At 41.0% G+C, this 25,676-nt stretch overlaps 1 protein-coding gene across 2 annotated transcripts in view; it reads left to right on the forward strand.

Annotated features, from left to right (window-relative positions):
• The window catches only part of NFRKB (nuclear factor related to kappaB binding protein), a 70,149-nt gene extending 45,762 nt beyond the window's left edge, over window positions 1–24,387 (forward strand). Inside the window, exons 12-25 of one of the 2 annotated variants that reach the window (XM_006873072.1) lie at window positions 7,030–7,109; window positions 7,216–7,262; window positions 9,213–9,273; window positions 9,634–9,808; window positions 10,653–10,759; window positions 11,287–11,410; window positions 13,604–13,683; window positions 13,841–14,061; window positions 14,156–14,426; window positions 14,979–15,191; window positions 18,406–19,173; window positions 23,030–23,136; window positions 23,850–23,985; window positions 24,249–24,374. In XM_006873072.1, coding sequence (XP_006873134.1) covers window positions 7,030–7,109; window positions 7,216–7,262; window positions 9,213–9,273; window positions 9,634–9,808; window positions 10,653–10,759; window positions 11,287–11,410; window positions 13,604–13,683; window positions 13,841–14,061; window positions 14,156–14,426; window positions 14,979–15,191; window positions 18,406–19,173; window positions 23,030–23,136; window positions 23,850–23,985; window positions 24,249–24,374 — 2,516 coding nt within the window. Of the gene's footprint in view, window positions 1–7,029; window positions 7,110–7,215; window positions 7,263–9,212; window positions 9,274–9,633; window positions 9,809–10,652; window positions 10,760–11,286; window positions 11,411–13,603; window positions 13,684–13,840; window positions 14,062–14,155; window positions 14,427–14,978; window positions 15,192–18,405; window positions 19,174–23,029; window positions 23,137–23,849; window positions 23,986–24,248 lie in introns of both variants that reach the window. The other variant, XM_006873071.1, reaches the window with a different exon arrangement.
• The last annotated feature ends 1,289 nt before the right edge of the window (window positions 24,388–25,676 follow it).

Genomic DNA, 25,676 nt, shown 5'->3' on the forward strand with positions numbered 1-25,676 from the left:
TAAAAGTGCCATGGACTGCCAAAAGAACCAATAGATCTATTTTGGAAGAAGTGCAGCCAGAGTGCTCCTTGGAGGCCAGGATGGCTAAGCTTGGTCTCTTATACTTTGCACATATTGTCAGGAGAGAACAGTCGCTGGAGAAGGATGTCATGCTGGGTAAGGTGGAGGGTTAGAGAAAAAAGGAAGACCCCCAACAAGATGGATCAGCCAGGTAGCATCACTGATGGTGTCAAGTGTGACAGCGGTAGTGAGGTTGGCCCAGGATCGGACATTGTTTCGTTCTGCTGTGCATGGGGTCTCTATGAGTCGGTTCCAACTCGATGGCACCTGACAACAACAACAACAACTAAGATTTCCAAGGCTTTAAATATTTGCGGAAGCAGAATGCCTCATCTTTTCTTGCACTTCGTACTTTACACATTCTGATTATTAATGCATAGCTATTTTTTCCTATTTTGAACTATGCCCCATCAGCAATGAAAGTCGTGAAAGTTTTACTTCATCCATGTCATTAAAGTCAACTCTACTTTGTGGAAGCAGCTCTTCCCCAGTTGTATTTTGAGTGCCTTGTAACCTGAGGTATTTATCTTCAGGCACTATCTGACAATTTTTCACTGCTACTCATAAGATTTTTAGTGGCTAACCATTCAGAGCTGGCTATTCTCTCCTTCCTCTTAGCCTTGTCTTAGTCTGTAGCGCTACTGAAACCTGTCCACCACGGGTGACCCAGCTGGTATTTAAAATAATGGTGGCATATCCTGAACCATCAGAGTAACACACAAGTTACCACAGGAAGACAAACTGAATTGATTAATCTTACACATTCCTGAGCAGGAATAAAAGGATTGGTCTTGGATGAGAAAGGCAGCCCATTTCTTATCAATTGGAGGAAAAATGGAGGAAATAATGGATATAGCAGTAGATTTCTAGGTTTTATTTTTCAATAGCTGAGGGAATTTTGATCTGATAGCTTATCTGTTTAAAGTAGGTGGTGATAAGAGGTAAGGATAACGAAGGGAAGTTTTTAGAAGAGTGGAGAAATAGTTGTTAGAAAAGCATGGAAAGGTAGCTTAATCAGACATGATGTAATAGGATTATCAAGAAGCACTGAAGGTCCAGTGGAGTTTATTGTTACCTTGCAGTGTTAAAACTATGCCCGTTTGTGTGTTTTTCTTGTCAGGCTCCCTGGGTTCAAACAAGGGTCATGTGGGTAGTCTAGAATTGGAACTTGATGGGAGTGATACAAAGATAGAGGAGAAGGAATATTACTGTATTGATAGGAGTTCTGTTGAAATGATTCAGTGGAGCTGAATAGTGATAAAGCAAGTTGGGTGGAGCTCATGGGAGTGGAGAAGTAGAGATATAAGTGGATTCTAGGAGTCTTGGTGACTCAAAGTAAAGTTTTAGTATGAACAAGCAAAAAGGAAGTCTGCATGATTGAGATCAGAAAGCAAAAGGCTTGGTCATGTAGAGGATCTCAACCCTGGTTATGCACAACATCATTTGGGCAACTTACTAATGATTGAAATACTGTAAAGCATCTTTTCAAATCACAATGCTATAAAATTAGAAATCAACAAAAAAAAGATCAAGGAAACAAAATCAAATACATGAAAACTGAATAACATTCATCTGAAAAGCTCCTGAGTAATAGAAAAAATAAAACATGAAATAAAAAAATTCTTTAACTCAAATGAGAATGAAAATATAGAATACCAAAACCTTTGGGACACAGAAAAAGATCAGCAAAGTAAGTATATAGCCATGAAAAGAAAAGAAATAATAAAGATTAGAGCAAAAATAAATGAATTAGAATAATAAGACAAGTAGTTGGTTCTTTGAAAGGATTAATAAAATTGACAAACCATTGGCAAATCTAACAAAGGAAAGGAGAAGATGTAAATAACATGCATGAAAAACAATTTGGTGACATCACAATAGAACAAATAGAAATAAAAAGGATAATAACAATACTATGAAGAATTGTACTCCAATAAATTTGAAAATTTAGAAAAAATGATAACATTTGTAGAAAATATGACATAACATAAACTAACACCAAGTAAGCAATCAACGTAATCCACCATATAACTAAAAAAAAGGTGGGGAGGGGGAGAATACTAATGGATGTAAACATCCATTTCTAATAAAAAGAACATTCAACAAAGTAGGATTCTACTTAGAAAATCCCAAAGATTCAGCATAAAAATGATTGGAACTCAATGAAAGATTCAGTAAGATAGTAGGGTACAAGATCAGCATAGAAAAATCAGTTGGATTCCTCTATACTGATAAAGACAGCTTTATAAGGGAAATTAGGAAAATAATACCATTTATAATAGATAACCCAAAATATGAAATACTTAGGAATAAATCTGAGAAACAAATACCTAGCCAAAGAAGGTATAAAACACTACTACAGGAAACCAAGAGATTTATAAAAATGGGAGAACATACCATGGTCATCAATCAGAGAAGGCTTCACATTGTGAAACTGTCAAAACCCCCCAAACACTCTATAGATATAATGTAATCCTAGTCGAGATTCTAACATCATTCTTTAAAGAAATGGAAAAGCTGATTACTAACTTTATATGGAAAGGAAAGAGACCTTTGAAAAGGAAAGCATAAACAATGTTGGAAGTCTCTTGTTCTCTAATCTCAAAATTTGCTACACAGCACAGTGGTCAAAACAATCTGGTACTAGTACAACAAAAAGTGCACAGATCATTGGAACAGAATTGAGAATCAGAAGTAAATCCATCCACATATAGGCAGCCAGTCTTTGACAGAGCACCAAAATACATTAAATGGGGTGAATAGATAGTCTGTTCAACAAATGACACTGACAAAATTAGAAATCCATTTGCAGAAGAATGAGACAAGATCCATAATTCTCACCCTATATAAAAACAAATTCAACGTAGATAAAATACCTAAATGTAAAACCTATAACTATAAAGATCATCAATAAAAATTTGGTACAAACTTCAGGGCTCTGGTACATGGCAAAAATACACTATAGGATATTAACTAAAAACACATGAATAGTAGAAGACAAAATATATGACTTGGACCTCCTAAAAATTACATACTTTTGTGCATCAAAAGTTTTCATCAGAAGAGTAAAAAGGGAGCCAACAGATGGGGGGAAATTTTTTTCAGCATCGTATCAGACAAAGGACTAATCTCTGAAATTTATAGAAGACTACAACACTTCTGCAAGAAAAAGACAGTACATTTAAAAAAATGACAGAGGATGTGAACAGATATTTAGGCAGCCAATAAACATGAAAAAATGTTCATGATCATTAGCCATTAGAGAGATGTAAATCAAAACAATGAGATATCATCTCACACCAGCATTAATAGTAAAGTTTAAAAAAAACAGAAAAATTCTGGTGAGGGTGTGGAGAGACTGGGACCCTCCTAAATTGTTAGTAGTACTGTACAATTGTTCAACCACTGTGGAAAATGGTGTGGTACTTCCTCAAAGAGTTGAAAGTAGAAATACCATATTACCCACCAATCCCTCTACTTGATAAGAGCTAGGACATGAGTAGATCTCTGCACACAGATGTTCATTGCATCACTATTCACAATAGCAAAAAGATGGAGACTTCCTAAGTGTCTATCAGTGGAAGAGTAGAATAACAAACTTTGGTGCATACACACAATGAAATACTATGCAATGAGGAATAATGAATCTGTGAAATACTTCTTAAACATCCATTAAGAATCATCTTAATGGATGAACCTGGAGGACACATGCTGAGTGAGATTAGTCACAAAAGGACAAACAATGTATGAGACCACTATTGTAAAAACTAAAGAAAATGTTTTCATACTAAAAGAAACTTTCTTTGATGGTTATCGGAGGTGAAGGGAAGGGAGAATAATTCACTGACTAGATGCTAGACAGGAGCTCTGGTAGCGTAGTGGTTACGAATTGGGCTGCGAACCTTAAGGTCAGCGGTTCGAAACTACCAGCCGCTCCGCGGGAGAAAGATGAGGCTTTCTACTCCCGTAAGGATTTACACCCTCGGAAACCCTGTACAGGGTCGCTATGGGTCGGACCCGACTCGATGGCACTTAACAACAACAACAGATGCTAGACACATTAATTCGGGTATGATATATACAAAAAGAGGGAGGTTGACAGAATAATGACGAAAATAGGTGAAGACACAGGGAGGTATGCAAAGGCGAAATGGCATAGAGGTAAATAGTGATATATAAACCTTGGAGCAACAGTGTTCAGTGGGTAGATTAATGGACAGAGACACAGGGTGAATGTGTATGGGATATATGTGTGTGTACTTATTTATATATCCTACATTACTATATAGGAGTTCAAAAGAGGATATTTGTGCTTATGTAACCACGGAGGAATCAGGACAAATGTATGAGAAGATTGTAACCATTGAGGTGAAGCAAAGCATATGAGTTGTTGAATGTAAAACTGATGATTGTCTTCAAACCTTTGCTCACTTCAATGTAAAAAATTAAAACAAAGCAAAAAAACCTGGCCTTACTTTGGAATTTTGTATATTAGTTGGAGTGAGACCTCAGCATTGATGCTTTTCAGTCCCACAGGTGATTTAAAAATTTCTCCAGGATTGAGAATAGGCATTTTGAAGACGAAGTCCCATTGTGACTGTATGAATGAGTGGCTGGATTAGAGAGAGATCATTGAAGTAACAGAGCTGAGTGGTTTGGATGTTGGCCAGACCATTCTTAATGTTGAACTTTGATCCAACAAGAGGAGAAAAGTGAGCCAAGTTATTTGTGAGGTGGAATGATGAGGTAAATATCTTCAGTGAGCCAGGGCCAGGGGTGGTTATGTGGAGAATAAGAGCCTCAAAAGAACATGTTTTTTAATTTTCCTGAAGAACTGGGGAGTAATGGTGTGGAATCATTTGTAGAGTTTCAAGGAACAGCTCAGCTCTGTCTCCACATGGTTATTAGACACTAAACAATCATTACACATACTCTAACGACCTGAGAGAGCCGGGTTTCATTTGTTACAAGGACATAGAAGGGATGTTGTGAGAAGAGGATTTGGGTATAGGAGAGTTTGCTGATGGTGATGTGACGTTTCTAGAAGACAGTGGGAGTAAGGAAGAGTAGTCTAGGCATAAGAAAATTTCGTGCATTCTGGAAAGGATGGTATTGTATATTAACTAATGAAAACAATGGTCAGAGACCTGGTGAATTTAGTCTCAGCAGTTTCTTTAAGAAGGTGTGAATGGAAGGAAGTAATAGCATCAGAACCATCTAACTTAAGTGGGAATAATGACCAGGATCAGCCTAGAGCGATTCCCACAATGTGGAGGTCAGACAAATTTCTGCTTCAACCATTTTACCAGTTCTGTCTGACACCAGTCATACTTTTCTCTGGTGTTTTGTACTTGATGGGTTCGATAATCTGTTACAGTGGCCACAAAGAACACACGGAGTTAAGTGGTTTATTAAGGAACAAGGTATAAATAGGCATCAGGATCAGGAAGCATGTAGGCAAAGTCTGCCTTCTGCAGTGTAGGACAGTTCTCTCAGCTCCTCGCCACAAGGCAGGCCTCCTCTTGACCCCCTGTTGTTGTTGTGTGCCGTGGAATTGGTTCCGACTCAAAGTAACCCTGTACAGAGTTTCCAAGGCTGTAAATCTTTACAGGAGCAGAAAGTCACATCTTTCTACCGCGGAACAGCTGGTAGTTTCGAACCGATGACCTTGCGGTTCGCAGCCTGATTCGTAACCACTATGCTGGCCCCCTGAGGACAGGCTTTTGTTGGCCCTGCCATCTGTTACCAGTGACTGCCCATTCAGTACTTGTCTTCAGTGGTACAGTCCTTAACTGTTACAGTTTGTTTTAGTTATCTAGTGCTTTTATAACAGACATACCACAAGTAGATGGCTTTTAACAACAGAAATTTGTTTTCTCATAGTGTAGGAGGCTAGAAGTCCAAATTCAGAGAACTGCTCTTGGGGAAGGCTTTCTCTTTCTTTCAGCCCTGGGAAAAGGTCCTTGTCTCCTTTTCAGTGTCTATAGGGCCAGCATTTCTTGAAAATCTCTATGCATGTTGGCATCCATTTTCCCCTGGATCTAGGAATTTCAAAGTATGGGATCCTAGCTCCACAGGGCACACTCCACTCCAGGCTCTTCTTTCTTGGTGGTGGCAGGTTCCACTTTCTTTGTTCACATCTCTCGCCTTAATTTTTGTAAGATGAAGGATTTTGTAGACCACCACTGGGAAGTTTCCTTACATCACATCAGGGTTGTGATGGAGTAAAGGATATTGCTGTCCACCCTTAATCCTCTTACTGGTGTATCACATTAGATCACATCATGGGGAATCATCCCACATTACATAATGGCCAAACCATTGAGAATCATGACCCAGGCAAGCTGACACATATTTTGGGGAGACAACAACTCAATCTCCAACACAGCTCTTTTAGCCTCCTTTCTCTCTCTGCTTCTTCTCTTCATTCTTTCTAATTCCTCCTGTTGTTTCAGTTCCTGCTTCTTTCTTTCTCAGAAACCTCTATGGTGCTGGCTTCACGTATATTACAGTAGAAGCATGAACAGAATGGTACAAAATGAGGGCACAGAGGAAAGTGGTTAGCTCTTTCCAGGTAGGACAGTGGAAGTCAAGCTCATTCTAGATATGACAATGCAAGTCAACCCTTCTTATTGCTTGTTGTTAAGTGCCATAGACTCAGTTCTGATGCATAGCAACCTTGTATAGGGTTTCCAAGGAGCTGCTGGTGGATTTGAACCGACGACCTTGTGGTTAACAATGCAGTGCTTATCCTATTGAATGAGTGATTTAATTAGATGACATTCAAGAAAGCGGTCCAGGTAGACAGAGAAAATGAAAGGTATCATTCGCTGAAAGATAGTACATGTAAAGGACCATTGCTGTCAGTTGTAACATAGGTCTGTGACATAGATATGGGGCAGGTAAAGTAAAAGCTGGGAGTATAAATGGTATCACAGTGCTTGTTTTGTCTTTTTGTTCTTATAATAGGCCAATCCCAAGATAATGAAAAGGAATTGGCTGCACTTTTCCAGCTATGGCTAGAGACCAAAGACCAGACTTTCTGTAAGGTATGGTTTTAAGAAATATCAAACTTGCTTATTGGATTTCCAGAATCCTTAAATTAACTAAATTTCTTTCGTCCGTTTACCTGTTAATGCTTTTCTTTTACTCCAGCAAGAAAATGAAGACAGTTCAGATGCCACAACACCTGTTCCTCGGGTGTGAGTATAATATATTAACAGAGGGTGGTATCCCATAAAACTAAGGTACTGCCATGGTCTTGCTGACATGTCTTATTATTTGAGAGCTGTAATGGATACGAGGACTCCACTGAATCTTACCTGTTTCAATACACCTAAGGAGGGTGACACATTTCTAGCAATAAGAGTGGCTCCATATAGAAAGGATTCCTTTTTTTCCCTCAGCTCCTGTCTTATTTTTTGTTGTTGAGAATATTCACAGCAGAGCATATACCAATTCAACATTTTCTACAATTCAAGTTGTACAACAATCCTCACCCCCCTTTTTCAAATTACTCCTCCCCCATTAACATGAACTCACTCCCCACCCTGGTTTCCTGTCTAATATTTCAAGTTGCTATTGGCAGTGGGTCTCATACCAATAGTTATTAAAGTAAATAGTGAAAGAGCATAATGTTCAAGGTAGACAGTTGGCTTACTAGTTAAACTATTATTTGCTTTTCAAATACTTCAGAGTATGTTTTTGGTTAAGATTTAAAAATTATCTCAGAGCAATAGTTTCAGGGGCTCATCTACCACTATGGCTCCAGAAAGTCTGAGTTCCATGAGATTTTGAAATTTAGTTCTGCATTTCCCCTTTTTCCGTGGACTCTGATAAAAAGTTCAGTAATGGTAGCCAGGGAAAGGTTCTTGATTGGGCAGAGCATTGCGTAGCTTAGTGTCTGAGGAGACATGATCTGCTTTATGGGTGGGCATAATTTCTTCCATGTATACTCCTTCCTTAGTTCCCATTTGAGAATGATTCATGTAGCCCAACTTTTTCATTTTCTCTGTAAGAAAATTGAGGTATAAAGAGGTTAGGTGACTTTGGGAGGTTGGACCCTGACTAATAATTCAGATCCTGCCCTCTTTTTATTACATCTCATGGTACTGTTTTCAGTCTGGTATGGTCCTTTATTTTCAATTGTAAACCAGCATAAAAACCCATCCTCTGTTACTTAATATGAAAGAACCACTGCCTAAGACAGTAGGGTTATGAAGCTCAGTTTTTGGGTAGTTCCCCTTTTACGTGCTGTTGAGTTGGTTCTGACTCATATCGACCCTGTATAACAGGGACGGGGGAACATCTGGCCTGCAGCATTTCTAGGCCTGGGAAATTATTTGGTGTGTACCTGCCAAGACAACAGCAGTTCCAAGCCATCATATTATGGGTGAGCTAATTAAATATTTGGTCAAAATATGGCAGGCTAATTTTTAAGTTAATAATTTTTTTATGGCCTAAAAATTATGTTATAAATTTTGGCAGAAAAAAGGTTCCCCGCTCCTATTGGATTGGGTTTCTGATGAGCAACTGATGAGTTTGAACTGCTGACCTTGTGGTTAACAGTCCAGTGCTTATCCTACAGCACCATACTTCCCTTGTTACTGTTAATTGATGTCAAGTCAGGTCCAACTTAGAATGACTCCTAGAATTACTCATTCTGACTCAGATTTCTGAAGAGTAGCTGGTGAGTTTGAAATGCCAAACTTAAAATTCAAACTGACCTTGTGGTCCAGTGCTAATCCTACCGCACCACACCAGGACTTCTTAGAAGGCAGCAAAACCACCCTTTCAACAAACAAACTTGAGATTTTTTGTTTCTCCAGGGATGACTTTTTTGCTGCCATTAGATTAAACTTGTTTAACTGCAATATTGGGAACAATAGTTAAGTGTTGGCCTCTTTATCACCTACTCAATACTTTGTGGATTTTAAGAAGTAATTTTGGGAACACCAACAGGAGTTATTTGGGTAGAAGTGGAATGTGATTTTTGACCTTTTTGCAAGAATTTCAAAAGTACTAAAGAAGGGGAATTTTTTCATGTCGTAGAGGAAATGGAAGCATTTTATTTGTACTGGTTCTGGGTACTGGGAAAGGGATGAAATCACCTGCTAGCCCTCAAAGTTGATAAAGACTTCTTTATGTTCCAGAAGAACGGACTATGTGGTACGGCCCAGCACAGGGGAGGAGAAACGGGTTTTTCAGGAGCAGGTAAGAAATATATAGAACACAGTATAATTTCTGTATCAGTGTAACAAGTAAAAGTAGCTCTTAGCCTGACCCCTGGGGTCCAGCTTTGTGGAGGGAACTCCTTAGAGTTTCCATTGGTTGAGATTATGTATGAAAATGAGAAGTGCTTTGATGATCTTTTCTCCCTAGGATAGCAGAATCCTCTTATTATCCCTTTGCTCAGTGACTAGGGCATTGAGGATTATTCTTTCCTGTTAAGGTGGGCTCAGTAATCCTAATATTTCCGTATTTCAGTCCCTCTTGGTGCATCCCCTTATAATAAGGGAAGTGGTGGGAACCCCAGTGATTTTGACTTACAGCCTTCTCCTTTTTTCTTGATAGGAGCGTTACAGATACAGCCAACCCCATAAGGCATTCACCTTTCGAATGCATGGCTTTGAGTCTGTTGTGGGGCCAGTGAAGGGTGTGTTTGACAAGGAGACCTCACTCAACAAAGCCAGAGAGCACTCACTGCTTCGCTCGGACCGGCCTGCGTATGTCACCATCCTGTCTCTTGGTATGTGTCATTAACAATTGGGAGGCATTCCTTTTCTTGACCATAGTAGCTTTTTTTTTTTAAGTACTGCTTTTATATATACAGAGAAGCTTTTGAGGGTGAGATACAGCTTTTGGAAACTGGGGAGGTGAAGGGAGAGTTCTAGCCACAAGATTTATAACAGGAATTAGTGTTTCTTCCTGAAGTGTGGGTTCACATTCATTTTTATTTGGAAATTGTTTACAGGTCAGCTAAATTGTTGTAATTGAAGTGTAGGAGTTGGTTTCTTTCGGGTTCTGTCTCATTTAAAGATGGGGTTTGTTGACCTTTTTAGTGCCCTGAATCTTCTGACATCTGGTGAAACCTGTGGACCCCTCCTGATTTATGCTTCAAAATTCCCAAAATGGAATACTGTTAGAAAAGAAGCAATCATGTTGAGATTGTGATCAGAATTTTAAAACCAATTCATGATGCAGAAACACATTTTGTCATATTGAATGAGAGGAAACTCCTATAGTTTCCAAATAATGATGTGAATCCAAATGATGCCTGCATTAGATTGAAATTAGCTGTGATTTCTTTGACAGCATTGCAGATGCTACCAATATTGCGACTTATTGCTATTTTTCATAATTGAAGGAAATACTAAGTTTTTCTCATCCTAGTTCAGGGACCCACTTAATTCTAAAGTGTTCATGGAGTCTCTCTTTCCTAAGTGTGTGACGACTATGCAGGGAACTCTAGTGGCAGAGCTCTCAACCACCAAGGGGCAGCGTCCTCCTAGTGCTGAGTCTTAGAATCTCTCTCCACCTCAGTAGAATCAATGAGCTTGACTCTTAGCCATTTTGTCTTCTGTTTTTGTCAGTTCGTGATGCTGCAGCTCGGCTGCCTAACGGAGAAGGCACGCGGGCAGAGATCTGCGAACTGCTCAAGGACTCACAGTTTCTTGCACCGGATGTCACCAGCACTCAGGTAGGGTGGAGAAGAGATCATTGATTTCTTCTTTGTTCTAGGTAGATTTAAGAAGACTTGAGAGGAAATATATAACTTAAATTTTTAAGCAAACTAAATGAGGAAGGAAAAAAGAGGGTATCTCAAATATGTACAGTGGTGGCCTAAAACATAAAATACTTTGTTGTTAAGGAACCATGAATTTGGTGCTAAGTTTTCCTGCGACTTATACTAAAGGAATAACCGGTCGGTTTCTTAGTTCAAAATGTTCTTCACGTTGAAAAACAAACCAATCTTTCGGGAGTCTCACAGGATTTCTTGTTTGGCCAAATGATTTAGTGAACCATTGGGAGTACCACAACCCAGACAGAGATATTATCTGTTTATCAGCTGTGACTTCTATCCAGTGTCCAGATAATTAGTGTGTGTTTTGCTATGTATAGTCTCAAAAACAACAAATAAAATTATATTTTAAAAATAAAAATCCCAAATAGCTTGTGTTATATGGATCTGACTTGACTCCTATGTATCTTTCTTTTGCTCCTTAGGTGAATACAGTAGTGAGTGGTGCACTGGACCGGCTTCATTATGAAAAAGACCCATGTGTGAAATATGACATTGGACGAAAGCTGTGGATCTATCTGCATCGTGACCGGAGCGAGGAAGAGTTTGGTGTGTAAGGCCTCTGAGGCAATATGGCAAACCAAACTAGGGATGCTCTGAATTTTTGCCCTAGTTCTGTTGTTCTCTTCATTGACACTCAGGCAGGAGAGGTTCGTAGGGGCAAGGACCAGTGAGGCCTGGATTTTAATGAAGCCATTCTCCTTAGAGTGTTCTTTTTTTTTTTTTACATTCAACAAATCATATTTCATTGCAATGGTTACAATTGCCTCCATGTGCTATTGGTTAACAGTATTTACCTCTCTTCCCTTTTTATTTTTGATGTACACAGAACACACAGAAGATACATATTGATTTAAATGTCCAAAGGGCACATTTTGCAAGCCAGCCTCCTGCTCATGGGTACGCAGCCTTTCTTATTCTATGGACTAAGGTACATTGGAGCCAAGCCATAGTATCTTCAGTAACCTCATATGCGTGGGAATCTTCCTCTTTTTCTCCGACCCGCCACTTTACCAAACATGATGTCCTTCTTCAGGGACTAGTCCCTGCTGATAATATGTCCAAAGTATGAGAGACGAAGTCTGGCTGTCCTGGCTTCCAAGGAGCATTCTGGCTGCACTTCCAATACAGATTGGTTTGTTTTTTGGCAGTCTGTGGTACTTAATAGTCTTCTCCAATGCATCAATTCTTCTAGTTCTTCCTTATTTACTGCCCAACGTGTACATGCAAATAAGGTTATTAAAAATACCATGACTTGAATCCGGCACACCTTAGTCCTCAAACTAACATCTTTGGTCTACACTTTAAAGAGGTCTTGTGCAGATTTGCCTAATGCAGTATGGCATTTGATTTCTTGACTGATGCTTTTCGAGAGTGTTGATGGTTGATCCGAGCAAAATGAAATCTGTGACAGCTTCAGTGTTTTCACTGAATGTTGTTTATTGGTCCAGTGGTGAGTGTTTTTGTTTTCTTTATATTGAATTGCAATCTATACCGAAGGCTATTGTTTTTAATCTTCATCAGTAAATATTTTAAGTTGTGTTAACTCTCAGCAAGCGAGGTTGTATCATTTGCATAATAACTCTTCTTCCAATCCTGATGCCATGCTTTTCCCTCATATAATCCAACTTCTTGGATTATTTGCTCAGCATACAGATTGAATAAGTATGGTGAAAGAATACAACCATGGAACACACCTTTCTTAATACTAAACCACTTGATGTTCTCTTGTTCTGTTCGAACAACTGCCTATTGGTCTATGTACAGGTTCCTCTTGAGCACAATTAAGTGTTCCAGAATACTTACTCTCCGCAATGTTGTCCATAGCTTGCCATGATCCACACAATCGAAAGCCTTTGCATAGTGAGTAAAGCACAGGTAAGCATCTTGCTTTCAGCTAAGATCCACGTGATGTTAGCAATGATATCCTTCATTCCACGTCCTCTTCTCAATTCAGCTTGAACTTCTGGAGGTCCTCTGTCAATATATGGCAGCAGCCGTTTTTGTGTTATTTTAGCAAGATTTTATTTTTGTGTGATAATGATATTGTCCAATGATTTCTGCATTCTGTTGGGTCACCTGTCTTTGGAGTGGCCACAAATATGGATCTCTTCCAGTCAGTTGATTAGATAGCTAATTTCTTGGAACAGATGAGTGAGTGCCTCCAGTGCCGCATCAGTTTGTTGAAAGATTTCAATTTGCATTCCATCAAATCCTTGTGCCTTGTTTTTGCCAATGCCTCCAATGCACTTTGGACTTCTTCCTTCAGAATCATTGGCTCTTGATCATTTGCTGCCTCTTGAAATGGTTAAACAGTGACCATTTCTTTTTGGTTCTTTGACCCTGTATTCCTTCCATCTTCTTTTGATGCTTTCTGCTTCATTCAATAATTTGCCAATGTTGTTGTTCAGTGCTGTCGAGTCATTTCCAACCCATAGCGACCCTGTATAGGGTTTCCAAGGAGTGACTGCTGAGCTTTACCTGCTGACCTTGAGGCTTAAACTGACTTTCTTTTTTAAAAGGTTTTTATTGTGGATTGAGTGAACGTTTACAGGGCAGATCATTAGTTTTACATTCAACAAATCATACTGCTTTTTTCAGTTAACAGCATTTCTGTATTCACTTTAGCTCTTCTTTTTTTTGAACACTCAGGCATATATAATAATTTACACCACCAAAGGGCACAGTCTGCAAGTTTGTCCTTAGAGTGTTCTTGTTGAAATTTACTGTTCTTGTTTACAGAGCGGATTCACCAGGCACAAGCAGCTGCAGCTAAAGCCAGGAAAGCCCTTCAGCAAAAACCCAAACCCCCATCCAAGGTGGTAAGTAACCTTATTAGACATTCTGGGATGGAGGTAACTAGGAATAGGTATTTGAGTTTCACTTACCTCAGTACGTCAGAAACCACAGGGGCCAAGCCTTCCTTCTGTTGAACCTTAATTCAATCTGTCTGTGAATTTTCTATACATTCGTTTGTAGAAGTCCAGTAGCAAGGAGAGTTCAATCAAGGTCGTTGGTAGTGGCTCTTCAGAACAGAGCCAGCTGAGCCTCAGTGACTCCAGCATGCCACCCACCCCTGTCACACCTGTGACTCCCACCACTCCAGCCTTGCCTACTACTCCTATTTCTCCTCCATCTGTCTCATCGGTGAGCAAAAGTGCCCCCAGTACTGTCTCAGAGCCAGCTAAATCTAGTTCAAGGTAAGTTCCTCTGTTCTTTCCCCAGCTTTCGCCCTCCAAAGTCTTTTTGGATGCATTTCCTAAGTTCTTTGTTTCTCCTTGATTTTCCTCACAGTGTTCTTCTGGTGTCTTCTCCAACAATGCCCCAGCTAGGAACAATGCTTTCCCCACCCTCCAGCCAAACTCCACCAACTTCTCAGGTCACCAGTCGGGGAGTGAGCCACGCCAGCTCTGCTGGACTGCCCCAAGTGCGTGTTGTGGCCCAGTCTAGCCTTCCTGCTGTTAGCCAGCAGTCAACAGGATCTACACAAACGCTGCCACAGATGCCAACAGGACCTCAGATCCGGGTTCCAGCTACTGTTGCACAAACCAAAGTAGTGCCTCAGGTATGGAAACCAGGGAGAAATGGACCTCGAGTTGGTCTTCTGATTCAGATGGGCATGTCCTGAGATTGTTGTCATTGGTGATGATGCTGATGACTGTGACTCATTTAATGTTCAGATCTGGGTAAGTGTTTTTACATATTGGGTACCAGAGCTTCAAGAAAGTCTAGTGATTTATCCAGGTAGATGTCAGGGCCTTTGTAGAGGCAGGATTTAAATGTAAACTTTATTGCTCCAAACTTCAGGCTTTTCCACTATATCTCTGGTGCTTGCCATGCCACTAACTGGCTGTGTAATTTTAGAAAAGATTCGTAACCCTCTTCATCTCCATTTTTTTATTGTAAAGCTGTTCTGAAAATTAGGATGCTTACACATGTACAGTGCCCTTTTCAGAAAACAATGACCCTTATATACTTGATGAGTTAAGCTGCCTGAAGATGTCCAGCTGTAATTAGAAGGGAGAGTTCAGAAGAAAGGCTCCTTCTGAGTGGTAGAGAGTCTGCTGATGTACACTTCAGTTTCTAATCACGTTTCTGGTTTCATGTTCTCAACTAGACGGTGATGGCCACTGTTCCAATCAAAGCCCAGGCTACAACAAGCACTGTGCAGCGGCCTGGAGCTGGGCAGACAGGGCTCACAGTGACTGGGCTCACTGCCACTGCCAGTCCCGTGAGTAAGTCAGCTACCAGTTCTCCTGGAAGCTCCACTCCAAGTTCTTCTACAGCAGCTGTCATTCAGAATGTCACAGGGCAGAACATCATCAAGCAGGTAAGTGGACTCTCCTCAGATGGGACTCTGCTGAGCTGGGAGAGTCCACAGAAAGCAGATTGGTTATCTTTTCCCCTTTACGTCTAGGTGTTTCAGGTGTGTTTTACCACAGACAGTGTGATCTGTGTAGATGCTAAAGAGATGTCTGTCTGTTTATTGCTTTGGCTGAGCTTCTGGATTTGGGGTGGACTGTGATGAAGAATTTAATCCTTAGTACTAAGGAATACTTTTTTAAATGTACTTGAGATGAAAGTTTGCATATCAAATTAGATTGCCATTCAACAATTCATCCACAAAACGCTCTGTGAGACATTGGTTCCCATCCCTGTAATGTGTCATCACTAACACCTTTTCCACCCCACCTGCCCCATTCCCATCCATCCAGTTTTCCCTGCCCCACCTTATTTAAAGGAACCCATTCTTCACTAGCATCACTGTTTATTTTATAGGCCAATCCTACTGTGGCACTGTAGGATTACCACACAACTGCAAGATCAATTTGAACCATAGGTTGGCAATTCAAATTCAACAGCTGCTCCTTGGAAGCCCTATGTAGGGTCGCTATGAATCAGAACCGACTCAGTGGCACTTAACAACAAGAATCTCATTTGGCTCAAAAGTGACCTCCGGGCATGTGTCAGTTCCAGTTTTTAAAGGGTATCTTTAGGAGTAGACTTAGGGATTCGTCTAGTCTCTGTCAGCCCAGTAAGTCTGGTATTCCTTATGAATTTGAGTTTTGTTCCACATTTTTCTCTCATTCTTATCAGGACCTTGTCTTGTACCTGGTCAAAATTGTCAGTAGTGGCAACTGGGCACCTAGGCTAGAAATGGTCCTAGGCTGGAAGTGGTTCGTGTGAGCCATTAGTCCTGTGGGAGGTGGACACTTTTATTATCCCCATTTTACCATTAAGCTAATGGGAGACACAGAAAAGTAAAGTTGTGTTATTTATTTGTTTTTTTAAGTATTGAATGCTTGTTGTGTGTCAGGCACTGTCCTGTATGCCAGGGGTGCTGTGGTGTATTATTACACATTACTAAGTGCCTGTTTTAACGGAGCTTATACTCCAACAGGGTTAAGAGGCAAATAAACCCAGATGTCGGGCAGTAATGAGTGCTATGAAATTCCATAAACAGGGTAAGGGGTTGAGAGTGATGGGGTGCTGATTTAGCCTGGGTGGTTAGGGAAGGTCTCTCAGAGGAGGTGGCATTTGAGCAGAGATTGAAGTGGAGTGTGCCATGTGATGATTAACTGTGAGTAGAAATTCCTAGTATAGGGATGGCAAGGGGAAATACTGTGAGTCAGGAATATGCTTAACATATTCAGGGAGCAACAGGAAAACCATTGTGACTGAAGCTTAGTGAGCCAGTGTGACAGTGTTAGGAGATCAGTCTAGAGAGGGTACCTGTGCTTAAATTGTGTGGAGGTGTATACTGGGCCTGGGTAGAGCAGTTAACTTTAAATGCAATAAGGAGTCATTGAGAGGCTGTAAGACTTGATCTGGCTGCTATGTAAGGGCCAAGAATGGAAGCAAGGAGGCATTTGCAGAGGTAATTCTGGCTTAGTCTATTCAAGTAGCCATTGGGGGTGATGAGACGCAGTAGTAGGATGCTGGACATAGTTTGAAGGGTGAGCCAATGTAAGTTTCTAGTGCTTGACCAAGTAAGATAGTGACAAAATTTACTGGATAGCAGAAAACAGGTGTTGAGAGTTGGAAACTGAGAGAGAAAAGTTTTTCTGAAGGAGGCAATTAGCAACTCTATATGAAGAGCAGTGAAAGTTTGAGTAAGGCGAGAACTAAGAATGGGAAATAGGTAAATGGTGAACTCAGGTTCTAGTGGATTGGTGGCCTTTTGGGATGGGTTCAGAAGAGAATGCAGCTTTCAGGCAAACAAGACCAAGGGGGCAATATTTGCACAGAAAGAAGGAAGGGTCAGAAAAGAAGGACAAATGGAATTGGAGAACCCAGGGAGGAAGTTGGAAGAGTTGTGTTATGTTGAAGCGATTGCAACTAATGTCATGAAACAAAATGAAGATATATTATTGAGTAGGGAACTAATTTGATTTACAGACTGCTATTTAGACCACAAAATATTCAAAGAAAAACAATGCAAGGTAAAGAAGTGGAGATAGGGAATAGAAATAATTTTTAAAGGAATTTTGCTGTTGAAGGGAGCAGGTTACTGAGGTTGTAGATTGAGGCTCTTCCCCCCCCCCCCCTTTTTTTTTTTTTTTTTTTTTTTAAATAGGATGGGAATGTCATAATATGTTTGCATTCTGGTGGGATAAATGTAGCCAGTAGAGAAGGAGGAAAAAATTGATGCAATAGGAAATCCCAGAATAGGCTAGAAAGGGGTTCCATGGGGGATTGCTAGGGGTTAATAAGTAGTAGTTGGTGTCTAAACTCAGACATCTGGCCCCAAAGCACATGCTCTAACTGCCATACTATCGCTTTCACAATGGAGGTTGTCCTAGTTGTAAATAGATGCACATAAGATAGTTGAGATTTGGGTATATATTGATTTACTGTTGTAGTTGTTAAGTGCCATCAAGTCAGATCCAACCCATAGGGACCCTGTATAGGGTTCCGAGAAGCGGCTGGTGGGCTTGAACCACTGACGTTGTGGTTCAAATGGCTTTGCAGTCCGGTGTATTAGCCCACAGCACCACACCAGGAATCCTGCACAGTTGGACTGCAAAGCCATTTGAATCACAAGGTCGATGATTCGAGCTCACCAGCGGTTCCCTGGAAACCCTATACAGGGTCCTTGTGGGTCAGAACTCACTCGATGGCACTTAACAACAACATTGATTTATTAGGTGGTATTAATTCTGTTTGGTATTGACCATAACATTGCAGTTATGTTTTTTGTTTTTTATTTCTTTTTTAGGTTGGGAGATAGTACATAAGTATTGTTCAGTGAAATGATTTATCTTGAATTTCCTTTAAAATATTCAAGTTCTTTTCTCACACACCCGCCTCCCAAAAATAGGAAGGAAAGATCAAACAAGCTCAGGAAATAACTGTTGTGACTGGGTGATGAGTACATGGGTTTGTTATGCTCTTCTTACTTTTGTGAATGCATGCAAGCTTTCAGAAGCTAAAACAAAACACATACACATATGTCCACACAATGGAGGTTTGCATAATTATACTACCTAGCCAGCTTATTAACATTTTGATTCCTTCATCAGTGCTGTTCCTTCCCCCTCCAGGTGGCAATCACTGGGCAGCTGGGTGTGAAGCCCCAGACAGGCAACAGCATTCCTCTCACAGCGACTAACTTCCGTATCCAGGGCAAGGATGTGCTGCGTCTACCACCGTCTTCCATCACCACAGATGCCAAAGGCCAGACAGTCTTGCGAATCACACCAGACATGATGGCCACGTTGGCCAAGTCCCAGGTCACCACAGTCAAACTGACCCAGGACCTCTTTGGGGCAGGAAGTGGCACTGCAGGCAAAGGCATCTCTGCTACCTTACATGTCACCTCCAATCCAGTCCACACTAACGAGAGCTCTGCAAAGGCCAGCTCAGCCAGTGCTCCTTCATCTACTCCAGCAGGCACTGCTGTGGTCAAAGTGACTCCTGACCTCAAGCCAGCAGAAGCCTCAAGTTCAGCTTTTCGCTTGATGCCAGCACTTGGTGTGAGTGTGGCAGACCAGAAGGGAAAAAACACAATGGCCTCTTCGGAAGCAAAACCAGCTGCCACCATCCGCATTGTTCAGGGCCTTGGTATGATGCCTCCCAAAGGAGGCCAGAGTATCACAGTTGCAGCCCATGCCAAGCAGGGGTCCTCGGTGGCGAGTGGTTCTGGGACTGTGCATACTTCTGCAGTGTCCTTGCCCAGTATGAATGCAGCTGTATCCAAGACTGTGGCTGTGGCATCTGGGGCTGCAAGCACCCCCATCAGCATCGGGACGGGAGCCCCCAGTATGCGACAGGTCCCAGTTAGCACCACAGTTGTGTCTACGTCCCAGGCTGTGAGTAACAGTAGTGGTCAAAAATAGTCCTTCTGTTTAGGAAGCTTAAGGTTGTTTAACTCTTGTTGCCTGAGAGAGACTCCCTAAGAACTAGGAAACTTCTCATTTGACTCATTTGTTTTCTTTTGAAATTGGTAAGAGGGTAATATGTAACGTAACATACATTTTTACCAAACCCTAAAACAGTAGAGAAGTATATTTAGGAAAGTACTTCTTTAGTCACCCTATACTTCCATCCTAAGGGCTGACTACTGCTAGTAAGTTGGTATTTATCTTTCCACCCCTTTTCCTGAGTGTTTTCATAATTATGCATACATTTTTTTTTTTTGGTTTGTTTTTTAAATATATATAAAAGACTTTACTAACTATGGTTGAGACCTCTCTGGGGGCATACACAGATACTGACTGTATTTTCTTTAGTGGTGTCATAGGCAAATGGTTAACTTTAAAAGGTTGGTTCAAACCTATCAAATGATATCATGTAAGATAGGCCTGGCAGTCTGCTCTGTAAAGATGACTTCAGCACATAGGTAACCATCCATTGGAATTGACTCCAAGATACTAACAACAACATAATAATCCTATGAGTTCTATGAAAGGAGGATACATTTTCATTGTTAATAATCAGTGCTACAGGTAAACCTTCACCACATTCACCAAAAACACCCCAAAAAAACCAACAGATAAAAAGTGCTGCAATGAATGTCCTTGTGCATGCCTGTGTAAGTCTTGCACATATGTAAGTAATTCTAGAGCTCGGATCCCTAAGATGTGTGTACGAATGTAAAGAGTTGACGGATGATGCTCCAGTTGTGGTGCTGGATAGGCCATACCAGCTTACACTCCCACCAGCAAATGTACGGCTTTCTTGTACCCAGAGCTGCATCAGATGTCGCTATATCTTTAATCCCACATACACATATCTTAATGGTGAGGAGGGACTTCAATTACTTGTCATTACTCTGGTCACTCATGAGGTGCAGTACCTATTTGTCTGGATACTGGCTGTTTACATGTTGTTAAGTGCTGTCAAGTCAGTTCTGACTCATAGTGACCCTATATAGGGTTTCCGAGGAGCAGCTGGTAGGTTTGAACTAATAACCTTGTGGTTTGCAGTCCAGTGCTGATCCTACTACAGCGCTATTTGTATGTGTTTGTGTGTGTGTGTATAATTTTTTTTTTTTTTTTCCAATCTTATTGTTCAAGGAGGCCTTTTGTACCATCTGGAGTTAATTCTTTATGTGTGTAAAATACTTTCTCCCAACCTTGAGTATGAACTCTTTTGCTCTGCAGGGTTCCACAGTTTTATGTAATCAAACCTGGCAGTATTTTCTTTTATGGTTTCTAGTTTAATGCCTTGTGTTTTTCCCACCACATTGTTATCTAGATAATCAAATATATCAGATTAAAAGAAAAAAGCCAAAATGTATAATTGATCATCCATTTATCTGAAATAGTTTCTGTGGATACCAAGAAATAGGGATCTAACTTCATACTATCAAATTATTCCAACATCATTGACTAGTTGATTCTTTCCCCACTCACTAATTTGAAATGCTACACTTATTTACAAACATTTATAAACAAAGTTCCCACGTCAATATAGGTGTGTTTCTAGAAGCGTGTGTATTTTTACCATAAAGCAGCCTCTAGATAAGGTTTGGACTCCTGGTATGGCACTGTAGGATCAGCACTGGACTGTGAACCACAGGGTTGGTGGTTCAAACCCACCAGCTGCTCCTTGGAAACCCTGTACAGGGTCACTGTGAGTGGGAATTGACTCAAAGGCACTTAACCAACAACAGATAAGGCTTATTGTTCTGAATAGTGGACTTCACATGAACAGTATAAAACATAGTTTTACTTTTCTAAGCAAGCAATATAGTAAAACATCAGTTACAAGGGATTAACTCCAGAGTGGCAATGGGGGATAAAGCACTGTACTGTAAAGTCAGTTTGAACCACAAGATACGTGGTTCAAATTCACCAGCTGCTCCAGGGTCACTGTGAGTCTACTGACTCGAAGGCACTTAACAACAACATATTTATGGGGTGGGAGGGAGGGGAAGTAATGCAGTGTGACTTACAAGCAAATGTTTAAGTTCCTATATTACAGAAATTAAGGAGCTCTGGCAGCGTAGTGGTTATGAGTCAGGCTGTTAACCTCCCGGTCAGCAGTTTGAAACTACTACTAGTTCTGCGGGAGAAAGATGAGGCTTTCTGCTCCCATAAAGATTTACAGCCTCAGAAACCCTATGCAGGGTCACTATGAGTCAGAATCGAGTCCATGGCACACCACCACCACCACCATCACAAAAATTGAAATAGTTTTATTTACTTTGAACTCTGTTCTTGTCAGATACTATCCAGTGGCATCTACTCTACTAAAGTCAGGCTAGGTAAACAGAAGCAAAGAACAGTTGGCGGAGCAGGAAGTATTGAACGGTTTCCACCATTCTGTACCCAACTAGTTTGACTAGTTCTAGAAGTGTAGTGACAGTCTGAAATGTTTAAAACAAGTAAACATTCTTAAGGAGAAGATCATCTGTAAACCCATTTGTAAATGCCATCTTGAGTTACTGTGTTTTTATATGTGTAAAAAAATACATAGAGACTTTACCTGGTGATCTCTAAGTGCTTTCTGATGGGCTACACGACTGGAAGTATAAATAGTCTAGAAACCAGCATGGGGACCCAAGAAGTTTGGCAGCTGAGTGCCTGGTGACTTTACCACTAACGAGCTTGTAGGGAAGATTGATGTCATCTTAGCATCCTGTCAAACCCTCCCTTAAATTAGGTTTTAAAAACTAAGTTTACATAAGATTTTATTGTGTACATGATTACATTTTGTTATAAACAGGCATGAAAAATGAGCCTGAACACAGGTGATAATAGTGATCCCAAAGGAACCAAGGCCTCAAATGTTTTATTAGTTGTTTTGTTTAGGTTTTATTGGCTTGGGGGCTGGATGCTTTTATCTGGTTGAGTTTATTATTAGTGTCCCCCAACTAACCTCCCTTATCGTTCTGATAAAATTGAAAGCACCTGGGGAATGTGACCTGTCATTACCTGCTAACAAACCTGAATTCTGGGAAAACATAATTAAGCAGTTATTGTATTAACTAATTATACATGCCCGTGTCCTTCCTTAGATTTACTTCTTCAGATAGTTATCATTTGTGTCAAAATTGGGGTCTCAGAGATGAGTACAGCCATAGCCTCTGAGGATCTTAGAATCTAGTACCATGATTAACAGAATATATACTTTCCTTTGTGATTTAAGTACACGTCTTACTTTATATCGGTAATAGCAGTTAATATATGGATGTTCGTTATGTGCCATGAAAGAGGATAGTAACAGATCAAATGATAGCTTATCACAGTAAATGAACATTTGACTATACTATATGAGCACTTTTATGAGGGCTACCTTGGCCCAAGGAGTCCTGGTGTGGCACTATGTGCTAATGCGCTGGACTGTAAAATCAGTTTGAATCTCAAGGTCGGTGGTTCAAGCTCACCAGCTGCTCCTTGGAAACCCTCTACAGGGTCGCTATGGGTCGGAACTGACTTGACAGCACTTAACAACAACAACCTTGGCCCAAACCTCAGTAATACTGGGACCCTGTAGTTCTTGTGACGTACTAGTGTAACAGTAGAATAAGCACGGGATTGCTAACCATAGGGTTAGTGGTTCAACTCCACCAGCTGCTCCTCTGAAACCCTATACAGGGTCACTATGAGTAAGAAACAATTTGACAGTTAGCAACGTAGTTCTTGTAGCCTTGCAGGTGACTCTTGGTGGTTTTCCTCTTCTCCTTCCATTTCAAGAGACCTGATTATTCTTTCTCTTTAGGGGAAGCTGCCCACACGGATCACAGTTCCACTTTCTATGATTAGCCAGCCTATGAAGGGCAAAAATGTGGTCACGGCCCCCATCATCAAAGGCAACCTTGGAGCCAAGTAAGTGCTAAAGAGGAGTGAGAGGACTGAAGTGTCTGTTGTCATACACCGAGAAAGCAGCTGATACTCTGGGTTCCTCCTTTGGTGTCTTTCCTTTGTTGTGCTCATCAACAGTATTGAGTGTCTTGTATTGTTTTAGGTGCTGAGATGCAGCATTTATTAAAACAGACAAATTCATGCTGTCATCAGCTTACATTGTTGAGGGAGAGAGGGGAAATAGGTACTGTATTGGATGATGATACATACTGTAGAGAAAAATAAAACAAGGCTGGGAGGGAGGGAGAGAATGGGGCAAGAGATAACAGTTCCAGATGTGATTGTGTGGGAAGACTTTGCTTTGGCATTTGAACTTGATGGTGGCCTTCCTGGGGCCCTGAGTTAAACCCAAATCAGAAGAACAGGATGAAATTAGTCTGATGGCCTCAAGGAAGCTTGTGTAATGCTGTTTTGGGGGAGGGTGTCATGTCAAGAGCTTAGATGTCTCTGGGACTGTTACTCATGCTGCTAAAGGTGTGGGACCTAAGACCATTTTATCCAGAGCACTGGTTGCTCTGCACTCGCTCTTCTCCTGTCATGGAAGCATAGTACCTGGGAGAAAGGTGGCCTCATCAGCTGGTTTCTGCTTTGGTCCAGAATGTTGGTATTTTCAGCCTAACTTTGGGGCAGAGATATGCCTTCGCTTGCCATACCTTCCTCCTGCTTTCCTTCCACAGCATCAGTGGATTGGGCCGCAATATCATCCTTACTACCATGCCAGCGGGTACTAAGCTCATTGCTGGCAATAAGCCTGTTAGTTTCCTCACTGCCCAGCAGTTGCAGCAGCTTCAGCAGCAAGGTCAAGCCACACAGGTAAGGTCCAAAATGACCTGTTGGCCATACCAGTTTTCTCTTTCTTTCCTTTGCTCTTCTTAATTGATAACACCCACGTGGGCTAATGTGTTAGACTGCAAGTCATTTGAACTGCAAAGTTGGTGGTTCAGGCTCACCAGCTGCTCCTTGGAAACCCTGTACAAGGTCGCTGTGGGTCAGAATCAACTCGATGGCACTTAACAACAACAACAACAACTTATATTTTGTAGTCCACTGATAAGACATTTTCTTTTTGTAAATAGGTTCGGATCCAGACTGTTCCAGCTTCCCATCTCCAGCAGGGAACAGCTTCTGGTTCCTCCAAAGCAGTCTCTACTGTTGTTGTGACTACAGCGCCATCTCCTAAACAGGCACCTGAACAACAATGATTATGAGAGAGGAAGATGACTTTCCAAAGACACCACGCCTGGTGTGTTCCAGTTAAAAGGCAGGGGCAGGGAGATTGCATCATTCCTCTAGGTGTGTCTGTATAGGGAGGACCTATAGGGGATGATGACAACAGTGGCCTCGGTGCTACAGCCACACCCCGTGAAGCACACTGAAGAGAGAGGTTCTGCTGGCGTTGCAAGGTCTGCTTCACACCCACCCAGGAGGAGCTCTGCCGTGGAATTGTTACAGAAGAGTAAGACGTCTAGGAAAGGCTCACCAGTTGCAGACTGTGCATGCAGTGAATAAGCCTCATTCTACGTGTGGATTGTGTTTTTTAGTTTCTGTTCTTCCATGACTAGTGATCTGGATATGAGTTTTGTGCCCAGAAAGTTTTATGTAACTTATTTTTTTAAAGAACCTATTGTACATCTTTGTCAAATAGAAACTTGGGCTTTTGTCCCTCTAAACTAATTATTATTTTGACCAGAATGAGAGAATGACACGATTCTAAGTAAGTTGATGGCTGACTTGGTAGCTGTATAGTAATCAAGAGGCTGCAAGGTGAGAAGGGAACATAGAAAGTGAAGTGGTGTGGATTCCCTAAAATGGAATTTGTTGGGTGCTACCTCTTAAAAGATGGGGTTACATGTGTTTTACCTACCAATGTCCTCCTCACCAAGGCTACTGATCCCCAAGTCCAAAATTAAGCAGAGTAAGGGATGCTACAGTCATGCCGTTTCTGCAGCACACCCTTTGCTGTGGTTTGTGGTTATATATTTTGATTGGCCCAGAGCTAGGGTCAGATAATTTTGCCTTGTGGGCTGGCCACTTGTTTTTGTAAATAAAGTTATTAGAACACAGCCACGCCATTTGTTTATGTAGTATCTATGGCTGATTTTCTGAGTTATGACTGTTACAGACTTGAGTAGTTGTGATGGAAACCATATGGTCCTCAAGCCTAAAATACTTAGCTAGCCGGTGAGAAAAAGTTTTCTGAACCCTCCCCAAGTGCCAGGGTGGTAGGAAGACAGCAGGATGTACAGGGTTCAACCTTCACTAGGCAGTGCCAGCCTCAGATCAGTCTATTTTTTTTTCTTTTTTCTCTTGATATGAGTGAAAGTTTACAGAGAAAATTGGTTGTCCATTCAATTCACAGATGTTTTGCTTCGTGACATTGCAGTCCTCACAGTGTTAAGAGCACTCTTCCCACTTCGTCTGTGTTTATTTTTTCTATTCTTCCTCCTCGCCAAACCATTCCTGCCTTCTGAGCTTTATCCCTGGGCATATGCTGCCTTTTTGAT

The sequence above is a fragment of the Chrysochloris asiatica genome, unplaced genomic scaffold (genome assembly GCF_000296735.1).
Source record: "Chrysochloris asiatica unplaced genomic scaffold, ChrAsi1.0 scaffold00222, whole genome shotgun sequence".
Taxonomy (NCBI): domain Eukaryota; kingdom Metazoa; phylum Chordata; class Mammalia; order Afrosoricida; family Chrysochloridae; genus Chrysochloris; species Chrysochloris asiatica.